The sequence below is a fragment of the Macaca fascicularis genome, chromosome 6 (assembly GCF_037993035.2).
Source record: "Macaca fascicularis isolate 582-1 chromosome 6, T2T-MFA8v1.1".
NCBI lineage: Eukaryota > Metazoa > Chordata > Mammalia > Primates > Cercopithecidae > Macaca > Macaca fascicularis.
The window spans coordinates 159,235,322-159,262,249 of record NC_088380.1 but is presented as its reverse complement, the minus strand read 5'-3'; the positions used below and the strand labels follow the sequence as shown (position 1 = coordinate 159,262,249).

The following is a 26,928-nucleotide window of genomic DNA, read 5'->3' as shown; positions in this document are numbered from 1 at the left end:
GTTTTCTATTTATTTATTATTTACTCAGGACAATTTGTGTGAAAAGGTGTTTCAAATAAAAAAATAAAAATTGACCATGAAACATTAAATAATAGTCAACTTTAAACCAAATTAAGATGACAATGTTGTGCCTCAAAAAGGAAAAATTGATGAGGCCCAGCGTTGTCAAAGGTTTAAGGTTTAAGGGCTTGTGCACTCTCAGTCCTTTTGGTAAAACTGTAAATTTGAATAGTCCTTTTAGGAGAACTAAACTGTGAAAGATGAATTTAACTTTTCTAATATCTCTAAGACATGCTTTAAAAGAAGCGTTAAAAAGAAGTACAGTTGCCCCTCTATATCCAGAGGTTCCACATCATTTAATTCAATCAACGATAGATCTAAAATATTCCAAAAAAATATACAATGAAAAATAACACAAATTAAAAAACAAAACATTAAAACAACCATTTACATAGCATTTACATTTTATTAGGTATTATAAGTAATCTAGAGATGATTTAAAGTATATGAGATAATGTGCATATATTATATGCAAATATTATGCCATTTTATATAAAAGACTTGAGCTCGCACAAATTTTGGTATCCACTAGGGTCCTGGAACCAATCCAATACAGATAACTAGGACAACTGTATATTAGGATTAGTTTTCTTAATCCTATCTTTTTGACTCAAGAATTCTACTTCTATGAATATGGTTATTGAAAATATTTTCATCCCAGTCAATTTTTTCTCCTTTATTTCAAAATTGGAAATGTAACTATTACTACTGTAATGTTTATCAAGCACTTACTGTGTGCCAGGTACATATATTCATTTGTAGTGACCTTGAAGTAGATATTGTTATTGCCCCATTTTTTTAAACTTTTATTTTAGGTATGGGAGTACATGTGCAGGTTTGTTATTTGGGTAGACTAGTGTCATAGGGGTTTGTTGTACAGACTATTTTGTCACTCAGGCACTAAGCCTATTTATTTCTACTGTTCTCTCCCTCCTCCCACCTTCCACCTTCAAAAAGGCCCCAGTGTCTGTTGTTCCCTTCTTCATGTCCACGAATTCCCATCATTTAGCCCCCATTTGCAAGTGGCAGCATGTAGTATTGGTTTTCTGTTCCTGCGTTATTTTGCTAAGGATGATAGCCTCTAGCTCCATCCATGTCCCTACAAAGGACAATTATTTCATTCTGTTTTATGTCTGCATAATGTTCCATGGTATATTTGTACCACATTTTCTTTATCCAATCTCTCATTGATGGGCATTTAGGTTGATTCCATGTCTTTGCTATTGTGAATAGTGCTGCAATGAACATTTACATGCATGTGTCTTTATAATTGAACGATTTATATTCCACTGGGCATATACCCACTAATGAGATTGCTGGGTCGAATGGTAGTTTCTGTTTTTATCTCTTTCAGGAATTGCCACACTGTTTTACACAATGGTTGAAATAATTTATACTCCCGCCAACAGTGTATATGTGTTCCCTTTTCTCTGCAACCTTGCCAGCATCTGTTATTTTTTGACTTTTTAATAGCCATTCTGACTAGTATGAGATAGCATCTCACTGTGGTTTTGATTTTCATTTCTTTAATGATTAGCGATGTTGAGCTTTTTTTATATGATTGTTGGCTACATCTATGTCTTCTTTTGAAAAACGTCTTTTCATGTCCTTTGCCCACTTTTTAATGAAGTTGTTTTCTTGTAAATTTAAGTTCCTCATAGATGCTGGATATTAGACTTTTGTCAGATGCATAGTTTACAAATATTTTCTCCCATTCTGCAGGTTGTCTGCTCACACTGTTGATAGTTTGTTTTGATGTACAGAAACTCTTTAGTTTAATTAGATTCCATTTGCTGATTGTTGCTTTTTTTGCAATTGCTTTCAGTGTCTTTGTCATGAAATCTTTCCCAATATGTTCAGAATAGTATTGCCTAGATTGTCTTCCAGGGTTTTTATAGTTTTGAGTTTTACATTTAAGTCTTTAATCCATCTTGAGTTGATTTTTTTATTTGATGTAAGAAAGTTTCAATCTTCTGCATATGGCTAAGCCAGTTATCCCAGCACTGTTTATTAAATAGGGAGTCTTTTCCCTGTTGTTTGTTTTTGTCAGCTTTGTAAGATCAGATGGTTGTAGGTGTGCAGCCTTATTTCTGGGCTGTCCTGTTTCATTGATTTAACTGTTTTTGTACTCATACTATGCTGTTTTGGTTACTGTAGACTTGTAGTATAGTTTAAAATCAGGTAACATGATGGCTCCATTGTTGCTCTTTTTTGCCTTGGCTATTTGGGCTCATTTTTATTCCATATGAATTTTAAAATAGTTTTTTATAGTTCTGTGAAGAATATCATTGGTAGTTTTGTAGACATAGTACTCAATCTGTAAATTGCTTTGGGCAATATGGCCATTTTAATGATATTGATTCTTGCTATTCATGAGCATAGAATTTTTTTTCCATTTGTTTGTGTTCTAATTTCTTTGAGCAGTGCTTTGTAATTCTAATTGCAGAGATCTTTCACCTCCCTAGGTAGCTGAATTCCTAGGTATTTTATTCTTACTGTGGCAATTGTGAATGCGATTGTGTTCCTGATTTGGCTCTTGGCTTGGCTGTTGTTGGTGTTTAGAAATGCTGGTAATTTTTTTACATTGATTTTTTTATCCTGAAACTTTGCTCAATTTGTTTGTCAGCTGAAGGTTGCTCCAGTTTTTACAGGCGTAGAAATAGTGACTCAGAGAGTCTAAGTATCTGCTCAAGGTCACACAGCCAGTAAGTGTGAGGCCTAGACATTTGGCAGTCCTGCTGCCTTTATTTTATATTTCTATTTCCTCCCACCATCACTACTGTCACTATCTAAGCCCAAGTGACTGTTATCCCTTATTTAGACTAGTGAAATAGCCTATATCTCCTCATCTTTCCTACCTCCATTCATTTTCTCCCTGTAGCCAAGAGGGATCTTTTTGAAAATCCTGTCTTTCCCCTGCTTAAAATGTTTCATTGGCTTCTTTAATAGCAAAGGGAAACAAAAGCAAAGGCCTTGGTGTGGCCTACAAGTCTCTGCATGGTCCTGATCTCACAGCATGCTCCCCAGGCTCAGTTGTTACCTGTGGAGGGTGTCCAGGTTCTTGGTATCCTGAACAAAGAATTGGACAAAATGCACAAACAAAGCAAGGAAAGAATGAAGCAACAAAAGCAGAGATTTATTGAAAACAAAAGTACACTCCTCAAAATGGGAGCCTGACCAAGCGTAGGTGTTTAAGAGCCCAGTTACATAATTTTCTGGGGCTTTAATACCCTCTAGAGGTTTCCCACTGGTTACTTGGTGTACACCCTATGTAAATTAAGTAGTGGCCTACAATCAATCTGACTGGTTGTGGAAAGTGACCAATCAGAGACTGAAGTGAAGTCACAAAGTTATACTCCTCTGCAAATAAAGACTTGGCCCAAGACTAGCCTGATTGGTTGTGGGAGGAGACCAATCAGAGGTACTTTCAGTTTTTCATCTGCCATGCAGAAAAAGGGAAGTTGCAAAGGGCGTAACCTCTGGTCCTTTTGATACTTAGGCATGGAAAGTTGGGGTTTTCCTTTTGATTTAGTTCTAGGAAGTCAGCACGAATAGGCCTTAGGTTCCCTGCCTCCAGACCCTATTCTCCTGCCTCACAGTGGCCTCCACACCTCCTCCTCATGGGTACCAACCTCTCTTCCCTCCCTGGACATTTGCACACACTCTTTGCTTTGCCTGGAATGCTCCTCTTCCAACCCTCACCTCTAATACTTCATGTTGTGAGTTTCTACTCTCTGATCTCTGCTCTAGATCACATCTCATTGCATTCCTAATAAAGTACCTCTCTTGTATGACCCCGCTATGGTTTTACACTATTATACGATTAGTTGATCAGTCTGTCTCTCTAAGTCATAAATATACTGACTATTTTTATTCAAAATACCTTTCACCAGGCTTGGCACACTGGTGTTATCTATAGGTAACCTTATTGTATAAATAATACTAATATGAAAAATTGCTGCTTACTTTATCCTGTGAGCTAATTTACACCAGAACCATCTGTGTACATTTACAATCTGTTCTGGTGTAAATACTTCAGTGCAAAAATACTTCGACAAGTTATATTAACTTGAGTGCATAAAATTTTATTTTGTAATTTAAATGGAAAAGTCCCCAACATTGTGAATCCCAGAACTGAGTACATGTCAGCTATGGACTGATCCTTGGGTGACTATATCTTATCGATAGGAATACTCTGTTTAAAGGTAGGTACCCCTGAAATGCATGGCTCAGTAATTCATGTGAAACTAGCATAGCTTTTGTTACATGGTGATTCGGAGCCACAACTCACTGCAAAGTCTCTGTGTTCAGACAGCAAGAGGTCAGGTCCTGTGCAAGTCCTGTGGCACTGATGGTAATTACCTGTGTGAGTCTGTGAAGCATGTAACCTTTCTAAACCTTGGCTTTTCTCATTGTAAAATGTAGGTAATAAAAATACTCCCTCTTTGGGTTGTTGCAAGGATTAAATTAGAGAATTCAAACAAAGCACTTAGCTCAGTGCCAGTCGATCATGGAAGTTGGCATTGTTGACGATGATTTTCCCTCACAGAGAAGAGATGCTTAAAGAAATAGTAAGATTTTAAGCATGACTGGGGCAAGAAATTTTAGACAGTGGAGGCTTTTTTCTCCTTTTAAATCATACCACTAGCAAGGAGGACTTTACTGAGTCACATTCTGATCTACAGAGCAAACTGTATATTCTAGATGCGACTCAGGTATCTACTTTCATAAAGAAATAATTACCAAAGCCTCCATCTGCTAATGTTTTAAGCACCCTTAGTCATTCTATGTTTTAAATCAGTAAAAGACATTGAGATTGGAGCTGAAACTGATTCTATTTCCATCAAAGAGTTCAGAAAGAAATCAACAGCCACCCATGATTCTCATTCTGGATATGTGAATGTGACATCTCTTGCCACAGAAGTTTACCCTGAGCTTCTGGGAAACTGTAAATCCACAGATGTATCTATAAAAATTAATCTAAACCAAGGACCTTTCTCCTTTGTCTCCTATAAATCTGTTAGAGTACAGACCCACTAGGCCTCATTTTAAAAACACTAGATTGATCATCAGGGTGGAAGAATTACTGTGAATAGCCAAATGCCACTGATATTTTTGGACCATAAAAGGGACTTTAGCTTTCATAAAAAATACTCTCAGTTTAGTGATGAGGAAAAACATTTTTAAAAATGGGCAAAGGACACAAATAGACATTTCTCCAAACAAGATGTAAAAATGGCCAATAGATATGTGAAAAGACCCTCAATGCCACTAGTGTCTGTCTGCTCAAACTAGTGCATATAGTCTTGTTCTGGTGCATAACAGAACTGAAGATAACTCCCCTTGTTCTAGACCCTCTATTTTCATTGTTGTTATCCAAGGTCACAGCATTTCCTAACACCCTGGGATTCCAATGCTGAAGAGAACTGGAATGTTATGCCTCTGAATCAAAGTTCTGTTCCTACTAACAAGACTTTCTGAAAAAATTTGTTCACATTGTTAGTGTCTATAAAATAAACACTTTCTTATAAGATGATGATGATTTGCCTAATTATTCCTTTGACAAATGTGGTTGCTTTATATCCAGTCTAGTTGCTACAAGGCCTCTTTATTTATATTCCCTTTCCTGAGTAAATCCTCATTGCCCAGAACAGTACTAGATGCTAAAGCACAAGGAGAAGTCCCTGAGAAAGATAGGATTGAGAAGCCAATACCCCTATGGTCACATCTTCCCAGGAGTTTTGTTACTCCGCTTCAGGTGGTGAAATTTTCCAATATTATCCCAGATGAAGACAGTGTAACACAAAACTTTCCCTTCCCAGCCACAATTGACACAGGGGAAAAAGCCTTTGTTGTTTAAAGTCACTGAGAGTTTGGGGTTGTCACCTCAGCAAAATCCAGTCCAAGTTACTGACTCAAAACTGTATCTGAAAGTGGAGCATTGCTATAGAACTCTAAGTATATGGCATTTGTCTAGGGGCCAGATAATGGGCAAAGAAAAAAGTATTATTAGAAGCTGGAAGTGTCCATGTGGGGAACTAATAACTTGCCCTTTTGGTTTATAGGTCTCTGAAATGAGAGGATCCTCATATGGATGTGACAGAGAGAATAATGTTCTATTTTCTGTTATAAAGAACATCCTGGATATTCTCCAGAGATCCTGGATTTTTAACTTGCAGCTGTGACTGGGCTAGGAATGTTGGGGTACCTGCAATAGGGAAGGGAGAAGGGTCTTTTGCCTGCAAGAAAGAATGTTTATGTCCATAGGAGCACAATATATAGTCATTAATTCTAGTTACCAAGTAGTTTTGGCTTTCTCCTCCTAAGCACATGGTGAGATGGTTCTTTGTGCCCTCCTTGGGAGTAGGAGTTCCCATGTAATTGGATTTAGCCCTCAAATGTGAATGAAAGTGATCTCTGTCATTCCTAGGCAGAAAATTTAAGTAGGATCCCCTTCAGAATCCTCCTTTGAGAATTATAAAAACACCAGTTGGAGCCTAAATTCCAATGTGAGATCAATGTAGGACAGAGGCTACTGGAAAACGCTTGATAAGTGTTCAACAGATGTTATCTGGTGTTACTGTTTTTTATTGTATAGATTTTAGTAAATGCTACTGGTACTCCCAAATCATAATCCCTTGGCCCACTTTATTTTAGCTACAACTAGGAAGGATGGCCCTGTGCAAGCTCTGACTTACCCAGGCTGATAGGGTTGCATCATAAGTCTATTTTTCTACTCCATTGCCTTCCCTGACACATGGAAGCCTGTGCAACCCATGAGAAAGAATAGGCCAGAGATATACGGGAGTTATTGCCCCAGGAGCAAACCTCAAACAATAGGGGACAGAAATTGGTGGGTAAATACTCATTTCTTATTTTTCAGGGGTGATGGAGAGGTTCTCTGTTCACTTATCAGGAAATCTCAGTGGAATTGACTCTAAATTATTGTTCTTTGAGGTTTTCTAAACATTATTTCCCCCTCTGTCCATGGGCATCATCCAAATATTTTTTCAAATATTTGAAAGTGATCCTTATGCCCCACTTTACTCCTCTGAGTCTTCTTCAGGCAAAACATCTCCACTTGCATCAAACATTACCTACAAGATATTGAGCCCCTTGCTATTCTCACCATCTTCACATAGCTGGTAAGTACAGGTGCAAACCTTGGTGACCTGGGGAACAGATGTCTATATACTTTCCTAGAAGCTATTCTGACTTGCTTTACTGCACTGAAAGTTAATTAAAAGCTGGAAGTACTCCTCATTTTAGCAGCTCGAAGAACATCTCCCAGTTTTTAAATCTTGCAATAGTCTTTCTGACCCCAATAAAAAGAAATACATTAATATTATTAAATTATAATTATTGTTCAATTGCATATCTTATTATTAAATACTTATTTAAATATTATATTATTTAAAATAATTTACTCTGAATATTTTACCAGGAACTATTGAACTCTCCTAGAAATCCTGTAAAGCAATACTGCTATTTTACTCATTTTACTGATGGAGTAACTGAGACTTACAGAGTTTAATTATGTTCCTTATGGTCACATAGCTAGTAGGAGGCAGAACCAAGATTTGAATCCCAAAGCTATGCTGCAGTCCATGCCTTTATTACTTCTTTAGCATCTCCCTGCACTGAGCCTGCTACTACTTTCTGTACTAGGCATCATCCTGTTTGATTAGACCTACCCTGTCACAATGTGGAAATGCCTTTGAATTTTAGATTTCTTGCCTCATATATTAAGAAACATTGGCTGCACACAGTGGCTCATACCTACAATCTCAGCACTTTGGGAGGCCAAGGCAGGTGGACCATTTGAGGACACAAGTTCAAGACCAGCCTGGCCAACATGGCAAAATCCCGTCTCTACTAAAAATACACAAATTAGCTGGGCATGGTGGTGCATGACTGTAGTCCCAGACACCTGGGAGGCTGAGGCAGGAGAATCGCTTGAACCCAGGAGGCGGAGGTTGCAGTGAGCCAAGATCACACCACTGCACTCTAGCCTGGGCAACAAAGTGAGACTCTGTCACAAGAAAAAAACTACAAAACTACAAAACACTGCTGAAAGAAATCGTCAATGACAGAAACAAATGAAAACACATCCCATGCTCATGGAGAGCAGAATCAATACTGTGAAAATGACCATACTGCCTAAAACGATATACAAATTCAATGCAATCCTCACCAAAATACCACCATCATTCTTCACAGAATTACAAAAAACAATTCTAAAGCTCATATGGAACCAAAAAAGAGCCACATAGCCAAAGCGAGGCTAAACAAAAAGAATAAATCTGGAGGCATCACACTACTTGATTTCAAACTACACTGTAAGACCGTAGTCACCAAAACAGCATGGAACTGGTATAAAAATAGGCACAAAGACCAATGTAACAGAATCGAAAATCCAGACATAAACCTAAATACTTATGGCCAACCGATCTTCAACAAAGCAAACAAAAACATAAAGTGGGGAAAGGACACCCTTTTCAAAAATGGTGCTGGGATAATTGGCTAGCCACATGTAGGAGAATAAACCTGGATCCTCATCTCTCACCTTATACAAAAATCAACTCAAGATGGATTAACGACTTAAACCTAAGACCTGAAACTATAAAAATTCTAGAAGATAACATTGGAAAAACCCTTCTAGACATTGGCTTAGACAAGAAACTCGACCAAAAACCCAAAAGCAATTGCAATAAAAACAAAGATAAATAGCTGGGAGCTAATTAAACTAAAGAACTTTTGCACAGCAAAAGGAACAGTCAGCAGAGTAAACAGACAACCCACAGAGTGGAAGAAAATCTTCACAATCTATACATTTGACAAAGGCCTAATATCCAGAATCTACCACAAACTCAAACAAATCAGTAAGAAAAAAAATCAATCCCATCAAAAAGTGGGCTAAGGACATGAATAGACAATTCTCAAAAGAAGATAAACAAATGACCAACAAACATATGGGAAAATGCTCAACATCACTAATAATCAGGGAAAGGCAAATCAAAACCACAATGCAATACCACCTTACTCCTGTCCACAATCAAAGCATCAAAAATCAGTAGATGTTGGCATGGATGCGGCAATCAGGGAACATTTCTACACTGCTGGTGGGAATGTAAACTAGTACAGCCACTAGGGAAAACAGTGTGGAGATTCCTTAAAGAACTAAAAGTAGAACTACCATTTGATCCAGCAATCCCACTACTGGGTGTCTACCCAGAGGAAAAGAAGTCATTATTCGAAAAAGATACTTGCACATGCATGTTAATAGCAGCACAATTCACAATAGTAAAATTGTGGAACCAACCTAAATGCCCATCAATCAGCGAATGGATAAAGAAACTCTGATATATATATATATACACACACATATATATATTTTTATATATATTCATATATATTCACATATATATGAATACTACACAGCCATAAAAAGGAATGAATTAACAGCATTTGCAGTGACCTGGGTGAGATTAGAGACTATTATTCTAAGTAAAGTAACTCAGGAATGGACAACCAAACATCATATGTTCTCACTGATATGTGGGAGCTAAGGTATGAGGATGCAAAGGCATAAGAATGATACAATGAAGGGATTTTAGGGGAAGAGTGGGAGGTGGGTGAGGGATAAAAGACAACAAATATGGTGCAGTGTATACTGCTCTGGTGATGGGTGCACCAGGTTCTCACAAATCTCTACTAAAGAACTTACTCCTATAACCAAATACCACCTGTACCCCAATAACTTATGGAAAAATATTTTTGTTAAAAAACAGAAAGAAGTATTTTCCATTTTCCTCAGTGCTAAGTTTATAGTCTGCCACTGTGCACCCTTATAAATTTAATGATCCTTATATCTAAATGAGACATTTTCATTAAACTTTTCCTATTTCATTAGAAAAATATGTTAAAGTGTGTTAATAGTGATTTTAACATCAAAACTTGCCTTTAACTAGAGGGCTCTAATTCTGGCTCTGCAATACCTATTACATGTCTATAATTACTATTAATGTTATTCACCAATTTTTCCTAGTTTTCCATCTTCTGTGCACATGCTAAGACAGCACTTCCTGACCCTGCTGTGGTTGAATGGGTACATATGATTAACTTTGGTCAATGAGCTGTGAGTAAAAGTGGCAATGAGTTACTTACTTTTGGGCTAGAGCCTATAATTACCTACTTAAGACCATCTAGAGCTCTCTTTTCCTCTATCACAATGATAATCAAAATTCCAGAGCGTGACCACTGCATCAGCCTGGGTTTATGAGTGAGTATAGCATGAGACAGACCCTCAATACATTTGAAGTGCAAGAGAAATAAATCTTTATTATTTAAACCAAGATATGTCAATCATTCGTTACAGAAGCATAAACTATCTTAACTTGAAGGACAGCTTATTCTTCAACAAGTCACTTTTCCTCTCTAATTTTTAATGTCATCATTTGATTTAACAAATAAAAGGGAAAAAATTAACATTTAGCGAATATCTCTAAAGTATAAGTTGCTTCGTTATATATAATTTAATTTAGTCTTCTCAATGACTATAAAAGGTATTGTCCCCTGCAAAAATATTCCTAAATCCAAAGAAATCTCTCAACTCCACTACTCAAAGAATCCAAGCCACTACTATGTCTTAGGACTAGCCTCTTACCTACCTTCTGTTAAAATTTCTCCCTCATTAATTCTCCAGTGCAAAATATTTTAAAGACTTCTCCCTGCAGTTTGAATCAGAGGCAAACTCTCTTCCACGGCCTATAAGAGTTTACATGAACTTGCACCTGCCAGCCACTCCAATCTAATCATTCATACTTTGCTGACCACTTATTAAATTCCAGTTATTCTGGTCTTCCTGATATTTTTAAAACATATCAAGCTTGTTTCTGCCTCAGGACCTTTGCACTTGCAATTGCTTTTGCTGAGTAATACACTTCCCTTAGCTCTTTCATGACTGACTCAGCTAAAGCGACATCTGAGATAAGTTTTCTTTCACCATCCTTGATAAATAATGATTTATCAATTACTATCTGAAATTATATTAATTTATTCATTTACTTGTGTGTTTTCAGAATTCCCTACTGTAAGAAAAGCTCCACTAGGGCAGAGACCTTGTCTTGCTTGTACACTGATGTTTCTACAAAGCTTAGAATATTCCCTGGCAAATAGTGAATCCTCAAGAAGTTATTTGTGGAACACAATCGAATCAATGATGCAGATAAGGAAATGAGCCTTTAAGAGTTTGGGTAACTGTCCAACTTTCCTAAATTTCTATGAGTGCTCCTAATTCTGAAGTCCGTTTGCCTTTTGCTTACAGCAAAGCTCTGCTAAGAGACTGAAGTGTCAGGTAGCAGTCAGAGCTAGGCACTGTGCACGTGCCCTTTCAGGCTTTGGTTTTGGATGCAGTCAAAACCAAAAACTCTCGTTAATCATGTTATCACATTAATCCCCAGAGAACCCTGAATTTCCAGTGGAACAAGATAACTTGAGAAATCTATTGATTTCCTGTGTTCATCCTGCTGTACGGCTGACAAGGATTGGTGGAGACTGGTAATCTTTTGCCCACGACCCTACGACTTTGATTTCTATGTCCGCCCAGATTCTCACAACTTTGCAACATGCATTGCTCAAAATGCCCATCCATGAAGTCAGAGTGGTTTCTTCTGTGTCAGCTCTGCCTTCCCAGCTCCTTCCCACTCAGAGAGAGGTCTCCGCCTCCTCCCCTGTTCCCTGACACAAAGCCAGCACTCCTCTCTTCCGGTGCAGCCTGACACACTCTCATTGGCCCTCAGCCTGTGAAGGGGAGGGGCTTGTGTCTTTGGGACTCTTCAAAAGGGATCGGCGGTCCAGGCAGCCTACCTTTGAGGCTGAAACATTCACTCTCTCCCAGCCTTCCTCACTAAGCCTGTGATTTTCCTGACTGCTTTCTCTCTCTCTCTCTCTTTTTTTTTTTTTCCTGGCTCAGCTTGAAACAGCCTCGTACCAGGGGAGGCTCAGGCCTTGGATTTTAATGTCAGGGATGGAAAAACTTCAGAATGCTTCCTGGATCTACCAGCAGAAACTGGAAGATCCATTCCAGAAACACCTGAACAGCACCGAGGAGTATCTGGCCTTCCTCTGCGGACCTCGGCGCAGCCACTTCTTCCTCCCCGTGTCTGTGGTGTATGTGCCAATTTTTGTGGTGGGGGTCATTGGCAATGTCCTGGTGTGCCTGGTGATTGTGCAGCACCAGGCTATGAAGACGCCCACCAACTACTACCTCTTCAGCCTGGCGGTCTCTGACCTCCTGGTCCTGCTCCTTGGAATGCCCCTGGAGGTCTATGAGATGTGGCGCAACTACCCCTTCTTGTTCGGGCCTGTGGGATGCTACTTCAAGACGGCCCTCTTTGAAACCGTGTGCTTCGCCTCCATCCTCAGCATCACCGCCATCAGCGTGGAGCGCTACGTGGCCATCCTACACCCGTTCCGCGCCAAGTTGGAGAGCACCCGGCGCCGGGCTCTCAGGATCCTCGGCGTCGTCTGGGGCTTCTCCGTGCTCTTCTCCCTGCCCAACACCAGCATCCACGGCATCAAGTTCCACTACTTCCCCAATGGGTCCCTGGTCCCAGGTTCGGCCACCTGTACGGTCATCAAGCCCATGTGGATCTACAATTTCATCATCCAGGTCACCTCCTTCCTATTCTACTTCCTCCCCATGACTGTCATCAGTGTCCTCTACTACCTCATGGCACTCAGAGTGAGTATCTAGGCTAGCTGGCTTAAGGCAGCATCCCTTCTGTTTTCACAGGCTCAAAGTTCAGAGAAAAACTTAGAATTGGGGAAATTCAGAAATGGAAGGGAACAGAGGGAAAATAGAATGAGCTCAGATGGGAAATCAAGGCATTAAAGAAATTGCCTCAAATGAGATGAATGGTAACCACCACTATTTATCATTTCCTTCAGCTCGTCTTCTCATATCTAAATAAGATATGGGTTCTCATATCTAAATGTTCCTAAGAACCATCCAGAAAACTTACTTTGGGTAGCAATATGGATACCTCACCCCCAGGAAAATGGGATTCAGTAGGTCTGAGGTGGAGCCTCATTGTAAAAAAGCACATCAGGCGATCTGGGGTGAGGTGGCCACAGCTTGAGAGACTCCTCCGCATCCTGTTATCACTTTCCAGCCCCCGGCCACTGCCTGCGTTGAGATTTTCCTCTACACCAAGTTGGTCTGAGTATAACACAAACTATCAACTATCCCTGACTATTTTATAGTCCCAGATAGGTATTCAGTTTTAAAATCAGACCTTTCCTGTGGCTGCTCTGACCCTTTCATTAAAATGAGGTTGAAACAAAACAAAATAAAACTATATATATATATTTATTTATTTATTTATAGTTATATATAATATATATATAGTCATATATATTAATGACATGACTGAGATAACTTGAGCTTCTTTTGAGCACGTGCAGACTGAGAGATAAGGAAGTAACCAGCACATGAGATAGAGTAAAAAAAATGTGAATAAGAGTTATCTGAAATTAAGAAAAAGATATCACTTATTTTGCAACATATATAATTAGAGGTTCTTTTCCTATGTTTATGGTGATAAACTGATTTCTTTTTCAGAAGGGGGTGTAATAAATTAACTGAGAGAAACTGTTTTTAATAAGGGTAGGAATGAGGCTATGTAATTCCTCTCTGGTATATTCTGCACCCAAATTCATGAAGAGAAAAGTTTTTGACAATGACAATTTTACACCCACTTAAGGGAGGTATTATAGCTTGTGTAGTAAACAGTTATGAGACCATTTAGACTCCCAGATCTACAGCAGACACATAAAATGCCTTTAGGCAAGCCACATGATTCTCCTAGAATTAGTTTTCCCATTTATAAAATGAAAAGGTTACATCAGATCATATCTATGTACCCTCTAGTTCTAACAGTCTATGATTCCTTTTAAAAAAGAAAAAAAAAAAAACAACCTGTGAGGTGAAGCAATGTGAGTTTTAAATGAGAGGACAAGCAGACATCACACTCACATTATTTGCTTTGAGATGGCTCTGACATCATATGTTATATGACAACGAATATACTCCTATTTCAGTCCATCTCTGAGAAGCTGATTGTCAGAAGCGAGTGACCAATGGTAGTCTTTTTGAATACCTATTGTCCCTAAGGTGAATAGCAAGGTCTAAGTAGGAAGAACAAATTCTAAGTGTCACAGACATCTGGGCACAAGAGTAAATCTACTTAGGCAGATAGCTGTGCCAGTCCCCTCCTGGAGGGCTAGCACCTATATTCCCGGAGACATGTACCACCCCGCACTAGCTCACAGCCATGTCTTAAGAATGTCCTGCAATTCTCACTCAAGCGAAAAGACTTCTATACAACTCCAAAGAAAGTCCTATGAGAAACACCCACCCAGAACTTAGTAATATCTCATCTAATACCAAAGAATCACCTATTTTGGGTCAATTTGGGAAAAATATTTAACTTTGAGTAGGAAATGCACATTTCCTCTTCCAATCTGTTACAATCAGTTTCATTGTGTTTTATTATCAAAAGTCCATAGCTACCTTGTATCAAGAGCTAAGTGATAGCTCAAACAGAAGTTTAAAAACCACCCTGGTTTGCTTTGGGTATGTAATGCAACTTTTGATAGCCTGTTTTCAGGAAGGATGAGCTGTTATCCAGGGTACCAGAGGACACCAGGAAAGAAACTAACTGCTTAAAAGTCACTCCTAGAAGAATTTAAAAATCTCTATACTGAAAATCAGGAAAAGTAGACCCTATTCTGTGTCACTGACCTGAGGACCTTTATGTACAATATACCTGTAGCCTGAAATGTTCCTACTGTCTGCCACCACTACCCTTTTGCCTTTCTAACCCTCATTTATTCTTTATGTCATACTTCAATCACACTTCCTCAGGGAAGCTCTCCCAGATTTCCTGAGCATTCCTGTTTCCTGTTGTAGGTGCTCACGACTCAGTGATTTTCCTTCATTACAATTTACAATTCCATACTTATGGATTCCTTAATTAATTTTTTTCTCCCCAACTAGACTGTAAGCTCAGTGAATGAATGAGGCTAAATTACTTCCTTCGTTGCTGGGCTTTAGCTTCTCTACCTTTAAAACAAAGACTTGTAAATATTATCTCAAAGAGATATAAGCAATCCTAATGATTGTTAAGTAATTGACTCTGTTGGAAAGTTTGAAGGTGTGATTGACTCTGGGACCCACTGCTTTCAGAAGGCAGCAAGTCTAAGACTAATGAAATCAGAGGACCAGGGAAGAAGGAGGAAACCCGTATCTGTGCTCATAGCTCAGCATTCAGTCACACTGCATCATTCCAGGACACAGCCACCACTGAGCTGCTCTCCAGGATTTGAACATTATATAGATAGAAAATAGACAATTCTAGGGCAAGTTCCTCCACATCTGGGAGGAAGTTCTAGTGACAGTCTGATTTCGTTCTTACATCTCCTGCATGCTGCATTCATGATTGAGCTAATGAGGATGGATGTATGAATTGCAGCAGAATTCAACCATGCCAACACAGGGTTGCACTGATTTTTTTTTTTTAATAAATAGATTGTGTTAAGATTATAGAGATATTTACACAAAACCTATAATCTTTGTATTCTGAAACTAAGTCCCACAAACTATATAAATGAACATCTGGTGGAGTGATTTCAAGCAGTATAAACAACTGATCAGCATAATGTATCAACCTGAATAATAACCTCACGAACCTCCCTTTCACTTTTCTCTTATGTAGCTAACGAAGGTAATCATGATTTTTAGTAATCACACTATTTAGTAATAGTAATCACAACTTTTAATAATCACAATATTTAGTAATAGTAATCACAATTTTTCACTCCTCCTTTTGTAACCTGAGTTGTAAAATAAAAGTTTTGGGGTGGGGAAGGATAATGAATGGTTGAGTATCTACTTTACTAAACGTCTGTAGGGAAGGGAAATTATTCAATGATAAAGCAGCATTTAATATTGTCTAGACTAACTGTTTTGATTGTATTCTATTCTGCCAACCACTCCAAATTCTGTTGGAACAATGTACACCATACATAAGTAATCAATTTTTCACTCTTCCTCTGGTTGGCTAGTTGTGTCACTAGAAACTAAGGAAGCTGCAAGATAAGCAACAATTCATCATCACATGATTTTCTTTTTAGTGTAAACTATGCTGCTACAGGAAGCCTGTTCATAAAAACATTGTGTGAACTATTTGTTTGATGTTTGATTTTTTAAAAATTGTTCCTTGGGGTGGAGAAATTACCATTGAGAATTGTTAAACACAAGGCAGGAAGTGACTAATATATCTCAATATTTTTTATTGTTGTTAATTATGCACTGAAATAAAATAATAGAATAACTTCATCCTGTAAAAACCACAATCTTTTTAAATGGCATGAAATAATTAGAACCTTTAATAGATTTAATCTAAGATGAGTTAGTAAAGTTTGAAGTTTGATGCATTGCTCTAACCTTGAATGTGTTTTTCTTCTCAGTGTATCTGCCTTCTTCTTTGTATCTGTACAGGCACTCCCTGTGAGCGAGTGGTAACAATGAGAAAAGAATTTCTAAAAGGGACTCAGTACTCCATAAACGTAACCTCACATATATAAACAAACAACTCTATTTTTTAAAAATCAGTTTTTCTGATGTCTGTTTAGTATGCTTTGGATAATAATCAGAATCACCATAATAGCAGTAATATACAACTTGCTGAGTATCATGTGCCAGGCACTGAGATAAGCACTCTACCTGTATGACTTTGTTTTACTATTGCATTAATAATACTTTTCACCTTCAGATTTTTCCTGTCTAGTCCTAAGTTCACGGAGTCTTTAATCCTTTACTTTATGAAGACACAGATACATGTAGAACACTCTGATATATTCAAGAGACAAATGGCCAGGTTTATATGTTATCCAAGAGGATTCTTTAGATCCTGTGTGGTCCTGAGTGCTACCTAACTGCAAGGAGCATATATGTTTGTTAGGAAGACCAGATATGGATTTGCTGAAGTTTAGAGGCAACGTTTAATGACCCACTCTTCCAAGTCTATTTAATTTTAAATACCTTTTCTGAAATATTCCTTCAAAATGCTATCCAGCCCAGGAAGATTATTGCTTCTTATAGCAGTTTGTTCCATTATTGCACATAATCAATATTTATTTCTTACCTTGAATTAGAATCTATCTGCCTGTAACTAAAGAGATTGATTCTAATCTACTGCCGTGACTGTATAAAATAAGTTAAATTTTCGTTCCACCTGATGGCTTCAATCAATTAGCCTGGACTTTTTACATTGCCAGTGAGAGACTCCAACCCTGGGTAAATCCCAAAGGGAGCATAGACATGAAAGCTTCAGAAGCAGAGCTAGCTCTTGGTGAAGATTCATTAAATAAAACACACACTCTCCTCATAAACCTAGCTTTATTTCTGTTTCTTTGCTTTTTTTGTCCATGGTGTTGGTTTCAACCTCAAACTGCACACAGTCATCTTTTGGTGGCTCCAAGCACTTTTTCTTTGTGGTAGAAAAAAAATAACTTTTGTAATTCCAGATCTCATATGCAGAGAAGGACTCCCTCTGGCAGCCCCAATAAAAAATAAATAAAAACTTGCATCTTCAGAAGTATAAGCAAATATCTGAAATCTCATTGGTCCCCATTATTCAATCATTGTGACTGGAGGATAAGACAAGCTGATTGGCTAAATTGTTTAGGGCGTATACCTGGAACTGAAGTTGAGTGACACCTCTATCCAAATTAAAGATTAAGAATGGGGAAGGAGTACATTCCCTAAGGGAGAATTAGGGTACTATTAGTAAGAGAAGAAAGAAGTAAATGATAGAGAATCAATGGGCAAATATATATTCACTATGTACTATACTAACTTCTGGATATTTGATGGTATTTTATCACGAGTGCTTAAAGCTTCCTTTATTTGGCCAACATCCCCACAAATTAAAAAATGTGTAGAATAAAGAGAAAAACTTCCACAACTGGATGAATGATATAGATCTTCAGTGCTGTGGAAGTTCAAAGGAAGAAGAAGACAGTGGGCTAAAGTGGCCGTCAAAATCTTTTGGGAACAGGCAGGACTTGAACTGAACAAGGAAGACTGTGCATACAAGTAGTGTTGATAGCTGAAAGTTTCAAATGTTACATCAAGGATCTCCATATCTTCCAACAAGGATGAATACATTTTAAACATCTTAACTCAGAAACACATATACTCTTTTCAGTAATTAATATTACTGTAATATTAAAACAACATTTCCCAGTTTGTGTTTGTCAAAATGGTACAAGGTAATCCACTGAAAATGGTTGGGGAAAATATTGTTTAGTCAAAGAAACACTATCTTTCTTTTGGCTAGGATGTGAGTAGGCGATGTGAGTGTGGAAGGTAGACAGGGGGTTAAGTGGAAAGTTGATACACTGTCCCCCTTGAAAATTCATAATGCCCATCACCATATTTAAGTCTCTGAGAAGATCCACAATAAATACTGGAGGCGAGAAGAATTCCTGTTTTTGTTTTCTACTATTTATCTAGCACATAGCAGAGGGATTTCACTTTAACAGATGTCTAATAATTATGAATGAGTGAATGAATAGATTGAAAACCTGTCTAACTTTTCTTGAACTTCAGAATTTTACATTTTTCATGGAACACCTATTAACATGCTACACAGCCAGTGCTCCACGTAACTGTATATGAAACATGATTGCGCTACTACTTGGCCACAATCATTTATCCAGTTGAGTAGATGACCTGAATCCAATTCCACCTTCAACATACTGTTAAACATTTAACATATTCTTACATTTCTCTAGGTCCCAGTTCTTCTGTGTTCAAAATGAGTGTTTGAGTTATGTTTCTCAGATTTTAACAGGAGGGAAAAATGTTTCTCTTTCTTACCATCTCTCCCAACTTACTTCCCTTTTAGCTAAAGAAAGACAAATCACTTGAGGCACATGAAGGGAATGCAAATATTCAAAGACCCTGCAGAAAATCAGTCAACAAGATGCTGTGTAAGTGCTCCATTTTGGTTTTTGTTTTGTTTTGTTCACAAGAGCAAAGGAGTTATATTTGGTACTAACTAAATGCTACTGGGGGTAGGTTCCAATTTACCCTGAAACAGTATTTATGAGATAGATTTATGAGATAGATTAAGATCAAGGAGCAAAGGGGAGCATTATACATATATATATATATATATATAATGAAGACACCTCCTTAATGGTCTATATCAATGCTAGGTGATCTGTCTTCCTTTGCTTCTTCAAGCTTCTAGGACCTGTCTGTTTTGTTTCATTTTCGGTTTTGAACCCTCAAAACAACACGCTCACTTTTATCCACTGACATACAATCTGTGTGGTGTTTTGTAAATTACATTCACTTTCTCAGCTTTTGAGCCTCACTTTCCCCCTCTGTGAAATGAACAGGATTTTAACCTATTTGTATTATGGATTTCTTTTAAAATATGATGAAAGCTGTAGACTCTCCATTCCAAAAAAAAAAAAAAGAATGAATATGCATACACAAAAGATTTTACAATCCAGTTCAGGAGGTCATGAACCAACCCCTGATACTCATGGACTCTATGGGATCTTTTAGTTCCAGATTAAGAACATCTGGCAAGCTTCTCCAAGTAGCCATTTCACATATGACATTGTATAACTTTGTTTCAAACAGTATACTTTTGAATAAATAAGACCTTTTTAAAAATTCACTTACTGAGCCACAGTCTCCCAAAAGAATGCTATAAAAATATATGATGCAGTACTACTGTATGAGAGTTACTGATGAGGGAAAGGAGATTTATAATATATTTTGCAAATCAAAATCTAAAGTTTAGAAGCAATGAATCATCCAGGCTAATATGCATATGAAACATTCACTGTAACTATACAGCATTTCTGAACAAAAAATAAACTGTGAAGTCCCTGAAGTGGGTCTTCTTGATTGTAAGAGTTATTTCTTGGAAATATTTTAGCCCCTCCTGGCACTTGACTTTCTCTATTAAGAAACATAGTTTCTTCATTATCCCTACTCTTTTCTCCTTGGTCATAATCTACTCTCACAAAAAACAAAAAACAAAAAAAATGAAGCTCACTCATATTAAAATCACAATAACAGAATATGCTATAAAGTATTTGCCTTGGTATGGGGTTCAACTTTAACAGGAATTAAAGTTGTTTGTTGTTGTTGTTGTTGTTTTTGAGATGGAGTCTTTCCCTATTGCCCAGGCTGGAGTACAGTGGCATCTCAGCTCACTGTAAACTCTGCCTCCCAGGTTCAAGCAATTCTCCTGCCTCAGCCTCCCGAGTAGCTGGGATTACAGGCATGTGCAACTATACCTGGCTGATTTCTGTATTTTTAGTAGAGATGGGGTTTCACCACGTTGGCCAGGCTGTTCTTGAACTCCTGACCTCAGGTGATCCACCCCTTGGCCACCCAAAGTGCTGGGATTATAGGCCTGAGCCACCATGCCTGTCAGGAATTAAAGTTTTAATTAAAGGGAATTGTAGGCAGTAGTGAACAGATTAGGGACTTTTCTTGGGTTAGCAAATTCAGTAGAAACCTACAGATATCTTTGAAACCATACCACACAGGCAAACAGCTTACTCTGAATGTGTTTAATGCCAACAGGAAATGTATGTATAATACTATTTACTATGAAAACTTCTTATCTGTACACAAGTACAGAAAACTGTAAAATGAATACCCCTGTACCCATCACCCAGTTTCAGAAAGTATCACCTCATAGCTAATCTTGTTTCATGTATACCCTTATCTTTCCCCCAGCCCCAAAAGATTATCTTTAGGCAAATCCCAAGCATCATGTCTAGCAAAGGAAAGTATTTACAACTTTAAAAGGAAAAAGAAAAAGTTTGTGTGTGTGTGTGTGTGTGTGTGTTTAAATTTGTGGTGCTTAAATGCCCCAAAGAGAAACTACAGTAACACCAGTCTCTGTTTCGGTAGGTGAAAATAAGAGATTGGAAGGAATTCTGTGCTGTAGCAATTTATAATATGACAGACACATCCCTTCCAATCAAAAGATACTTGTAAAGTACTATTATGCTTGTGGTTGTTTGATCTCTTCTTTCTCCTTGCCTACCCATTACAGAATTTTAAATTACTGAATTCAGAGAGACTTCTAATTATTCCTATAATAACAAGATGAATTTATATATACATTTAACAGTTATTATTTATCTTTTACAATAAGATGTTTTCAGGAATTTGAAATGAATTAAGTACTATTTTAAATGTTCTAAAAAGTTTTACATTATACAAGAAATCTTGTATAATCTTATGGAAAACTGATCCTAGATCTTATACAATTCATTCTTGTGTTTTAAATGTTTTGTACTGAGGCTCTTTGGGATCTAGTTTGCCTCTATAACTGTTACAGTTTAACAAAGTTGAAGGGAAAAACTGCTAGAAGAAATGATTGACTCAGAGTGAGCATTGTATACCTATCCTTGCACAGACTGCCTTCTGCTCTCCCATTTATCATCCATTTTCAGTTATCTTGGTCTTAGTGTTTGCTATCTGTTGGGCCCCATTCCACGTTGACCGACTCTTCTTCAGCTTTGTGAAGGAGTGGACTGAATCCCTGGCTGCTGTGTTCAACCTCGTCCATGTGGTGTCAGGTAAAACCTTAGCTGAATTTGGTGCATGACTAGTATTCAGGTAACAGCAACTTCTTCATCTTGCTTAAATGCCTAAGTACTCCAATTTATCACAGGGATCTGCCATGCTATAATGAAGACATTCGATTTTTCTTTTATTCAAAAGATTGATTATGTTTGGTACTGGTCCAAATACATATATACCAGATCACTATTTTCAAGGCTACTTTATAGAAAACCTCAACTCCAACTGTGATGATTACAGAAGGAAAATGGTCAAGGAGTGATTCCTTTGATTATGCTCCAAATGGCCATGCAATTCTGTTGGTTCTTATTTGGTAAACATCCATGTTCGTGAAATCTCATATTGCCTTTGGTAAGTATTATATCCTCACGAAGGAAAACCAAAAGGTATTCATAGGTCACCAAGTTCTCCTTTTAGACTACTGTGACTCTGCTTGTTGAGGATACTATAGTATATTGTGGAAAGCATGGTGGAAAGGTCAGTAAGTCAGTTGACCTGGATTTGTACCCCAATTTCACCATTGCTATTCTGAGTGATCTGCAGAACATGGCTGCCTTCACACCAAAGTTTCCTCAACTGTAAAATGGCAATAATGCCTCCTGTAGACAAACCATGGACTGATGGTAAGAAGCAAATGCAGTAATAGACATTAAGGAGCTCTTTAAGCTGTAACTGCTGTATATCTTTCTATAATCATCAAAAGGTCATTAGGTGGGTATTATGATTAACATCGTATAGTCAAAAGTAAAACACTTCCACAAGAAGAAACGATTTGCCCTAAGGCACTTAGCTAACAAATAATACACCCAAGTCACCTAACTTCAAGTTCAGTGTTCTTTCTACTAAAATGGAGCAGAGAATGGCCACCCAATTTCTTCTTTCTCAGTCAGTGACAGCTAACTCAGTGTTAGCCTTAGGCTCAGACCTCTTCTGTCCTCCCACCTTTCCTGGTCACTGGCTGATTCTGTGGTCTCATTAGATTATCAAAGATATCACTGGAAAGGAAAGATAAAGTCAGCTTTTATAAATTAAGCTCCAGATGTGCACAAAGTAGAAACAATGACATCTATACTGAATATCATGTATATTATCTATTTTCTGTCACCCTCTTTTTTGTACTCAGCAGGCCTAATGTATAGCTTATTCTTGGACATTAGCACTTTCCTGTTCAACCATTTGCAACCAAAGCTCAAAAATATGTATACCTCTCAGTTTATCCTTTTGGTTAATCTGCAGAAAACAGAAACATTTAAATAAATGAGAAAGCACTACAAGGTTAAATGAGACTTGACTAGTTGACTACATATCTCTGGATGCATCAGGGCAATTATCTTAAGATTTTCAAGTTATAGCTTTAATAATGACATGATCCTGTTCAGATACTATCTCCCCCTTTTTTATATTAGCATTCTAGATTATGTCTAAATCTCTTAAACCCTACAGAAAATGCCCCCAACTTGCCTTTTAATCCCCCAACTTTTATTATTTTTATTCATAGACCATCTACTTATCAAACTGGTAATTAGAGAGTTCTGCACGTTATTCCTGCACCATGTGGCCATTCCTGCCTCTGAATATTTGTGCGTGCTATGCCCTGAACCTGCATCACCCTCTCCTATCTTCTTTAACGATCTCTTACCCATTTTGAGGTCTGGCTAGGGTTCAATCACCCCCCACTAAATCTTTTATGACCACCACAGTCCTTGTGTTTCTGCTATTATGTGAATTGCTATAGCATGATTTGTTATCTCATATTTGTTTTTAACAGATACTGCTTGGTATTGTTGTATTGTTAATTATTTAATTTACCCATAAATCTTGTCTCTGTAGTACCGTTCCAAGATCTTGGAGAACAAAGTCTAAATTCACTATCTCCCAATGTGCCTTGAAGTTCGTGGCACATAAGAGTTAAATCAATATTTATTTTCTGAATGAACTAATAGTATTAATACATGGAAATGTTCTCCTTTAATATTCTTCCATGTTTATTCTGTAAACAAGGCATATAGCACTCTGAATGTCCTGAACCACATAAATAAGGACAACAAGGAACCCTTTGGCAATAGTACCCATCACTTGTTTTACATTCTTAGCCATTCTCAGCCTCTTTGTGGATGGTATCTTAACTTTACCCTCACAATAATCCAGAGAGGTGAGTTGGGCTGGAAATTGCATTCCCATTTTACAGAGAAAGAAACTGAAGTGCCAGGGTTTGTCTAAGGCCACAGGATATGTGAGGGCCAAGATCAGAAACTAGGTCCTCTGATTCCCAAACTTGAGCTCATTCTGGGCTTTAGAGAAATAAAATTTTAAAAGACAATAAAGGAAGAGTGTATTCCAAACAGGAAAATGACAACGTGAAGGGTAATTGGTAGAGGAAATAAATGGTAAAATACAATTCTTCAAAACGTAGAGGAACCATCAAGGGAAAAGGGTAGGTAGGAACAGCACACTAAGGAATATTTCTTTGAAGCCATATCTTAGCATTATAAGGAGTCTCAGCAGGGACTAAGCCTTGGCTGATTTACCTTCTTCCACTACTTGCAATTCCAAATTATAGATTTAAGTAAAATTCCAATGAGATACAAACATTTCTCTTCCCTCTGATATTTAAGCATCTTTCATTCGTGTTATGGAAACATGTTCTTTAATTAAACAAGTAGGGATCAAAGAAAGTTGCTGAACATCTCAGAGAGATCCCATGCCAGCCTAAATTACTCCAAGACTCTTTAATCTTTGTGTTTGATTGCTTAGTGCACAGGTGGAAGATCTATTAAGAGTATTTTGTATTCTCAATTAGAAGCTTGTATGTATTATCACTTCCAAAAGAGGCAATCACAGGGATTTTAGGCCTTTGTAAATATGTATGCTTCTCCCTTCATGCCTGTCACTCAGGTTCTTCTCAGCACATCTTTTTAAATCTCCTGCATTCCAGGTGTCTTATTCTACCTGAGCTCAGCTGTCAACCCCATTATCTATAACCTACTGTCTCGCCGCTTCCAGGCAGCATTCCAGAATGTGATCTCTTCTTTCCACAAACAGTGGCACTCCCAGCGTGACCCACAGGTGCCACCTGCCCAGCGGAACATCTTCCTGACACAATGCCACTTTGTGGAGCTAACCGAAGATATAGGTCCCCAGTTCCCATGTCAGTCATCCATGCACAACTCTCACCTCTCAACAGCCCTCTCTAGTGAACAGATGTCATGAAGAAACTATCAAAGCTACCACTTTCACAAAACCCGAATTCTTTCAGAGCTGACTTTCCTCTATGCCTCAGAACTTCAGAGAGGAACATCCCATAATGTATGCCTTCTTATATGATATTAGAGAAGTAGAATGGCTCCTACAACTCATGTAACAATTGCTAGTTTTTGTGTTTGTTTGTTTTTTTTTTAAATAAATGTGAAAACTCAGAGTTAGATCTGGGTTCAAAACCCAGAACTGCCTGATTTTTAGTTCTCTTTTCATTGTTCTAACTGCCTCGTGCCCCTCACTAGTTCATGCCAAGAACATGACTGGAAAAGCATGGCACCGATACCTTGATTAATTTCCATTATTGGAATTGGTTTGTCCTGAGTCATCTACATTCCAAGTCAGACTGTCACTCCTGCTACCAATGGCCACTGTAAGCCACAGAAGGAAGATGTGTACATACTGTTCTACTTTATGTGATGTGAGAAGCCCACATCAGTGTCCCTTGGCAGCAGTCTACAGGCGTACCTTGTTTTATTTTGCTTAATTTTATTATGCTTCTCAAATATTGCACTTTTTACAAAATTGAAAGTTTGTGGCAACGCTCTGGCACCTTTCTTCCCAAAAGCATGTGCTCACTTCATGTCTCTGTGTCAATTTTCATAATTCTAACAATAAACTTGATTATTATTCTATGCGCTTATGGTGACCCGTGGTCAGTGATCTCTGATATTACTATTGTAATTATTTTGGGAAACCTATGAACTGCTTCCATAGAAGATGGAGAGCTTAATAAATATTGTGTTGTTCTGACTGTTCCACCCACCAGCCATTCCCCATCTTGGTCCCTCTCCATGGGCCTATTCCTATTTGTCCCTATTCTTTGAGACAAAACAATATTAAAATTAGGCCAGTTAAGAACCCTACAATGGCCTCTAAGTGTAAGAGAAAGGAAGAGTGGCAAGTCTCTCACTTTAAATCTAAAGCTAGAAAGGATTAAGCTTAGTGAGTATGTAAAAAAACTCAGACAGGCTTAAAGCTATGCCTCTTGTAGCTGTTAGCCAAGTTTTGAATACAAAGGAAAAGCTCTTAAAGGAATTTAAAAGTTCTACTCTAGTGAACACATAAATTATTGTAAGAGAACAAAACACCTTTATTGCTGATACAAAGAAAGTCTGAGTGGTCTGGATAGAAGATCAAACCAGTCACAACATTCCCTTAAGCCAAAGCCTAATTCACAGCAAGGCCCTAACTCTCTTCAACTCTATGAAGAAAGAGAGAGCTGAGAAAGATGCAGTAGAAAAGTTGGATGCTAGCAGAGGTTGGTTCATGAGGTTTAAAGAACAAAGCCATTCTCCATAACATAAAAGAGCAAACTGAAACATCAAGTGCTGATGTAGAAGCTGCAGCAAGTTATCCAGAAGTTACAGCTAAGATAATTGATGAAGTTGGCTACAGAAAAAAAAAAGATTTTTAATGTAGATGAAACAGGTTTATCTTGGAAGAAGATGCCATCTAACTAAGTCTTTTATACCTAGAGAGAAGTTAATGTCTGACTTCAAAGCTTCAAAGAACAGGCTGACTCTTGTTTGGGGATAATGCAGCTGGTGACCTGAAGTTGAAGCCAATGCTCATTCACCATTCTGAAAATCCTAGGGCCCTTAAGAATTATGCTAAATCTATTCTGTGCTCTATAAATGGGAAAATGAAACCAGGATAACAGCACATCTGCTTACAGCATGGTTTACTGAATATTTTAAGCCCACTATTGAGACTTACTGCTCGAAATAAAGGTTCCTTTCTAAATATTACTGCTTATGGATAATGCACCTACCTATTCACCCAAGAGCTGTGATAGAGTTGTACAAGGATATTAATGTTGTTTTCATGCCTGTGAACACAACATTCATTCTGCAGCCCATGGAACAAGGAATAATTTCAACTCTGAGAAACATATTTCCATGAGGTGGTAGCTGCCA

At 37.8% G+C, this 26,928-nt stretch overlaps 1 protein-coding gene across 1 annotated transcript; it reads left to right on the top strand.

Annotated features, from left to right (window-relative positions):
- Positions 1 to 11,926: 11,926 nt before the first annotated feature.
- On the top strand, positions 11,927 to 25,642 carry NMUR2 (neuromedin U receptor 2). Its single transcript, XM_005558330.5, has 4 exons — positions 11,927 to 12,805; positions 19,038 to 19,122; positions 21,625 to 21,750; positions 24,690 to 25,642. The coding sequence occupies exons 1-4, from the start codon at positions 12,080 to 12,082 to the stop codon at positions 24,962 to 24,964; spliced, it is 1,212 nt and encodes a 403-aa protein (XP_005558387.3). The 5' UTR covers positions 11,927 to 12,079; the 3' UTR covers positions 24,965 to 25,642.
- Positions 25,643 to 26,928: the final 1,286 nt, after the last annotated feature.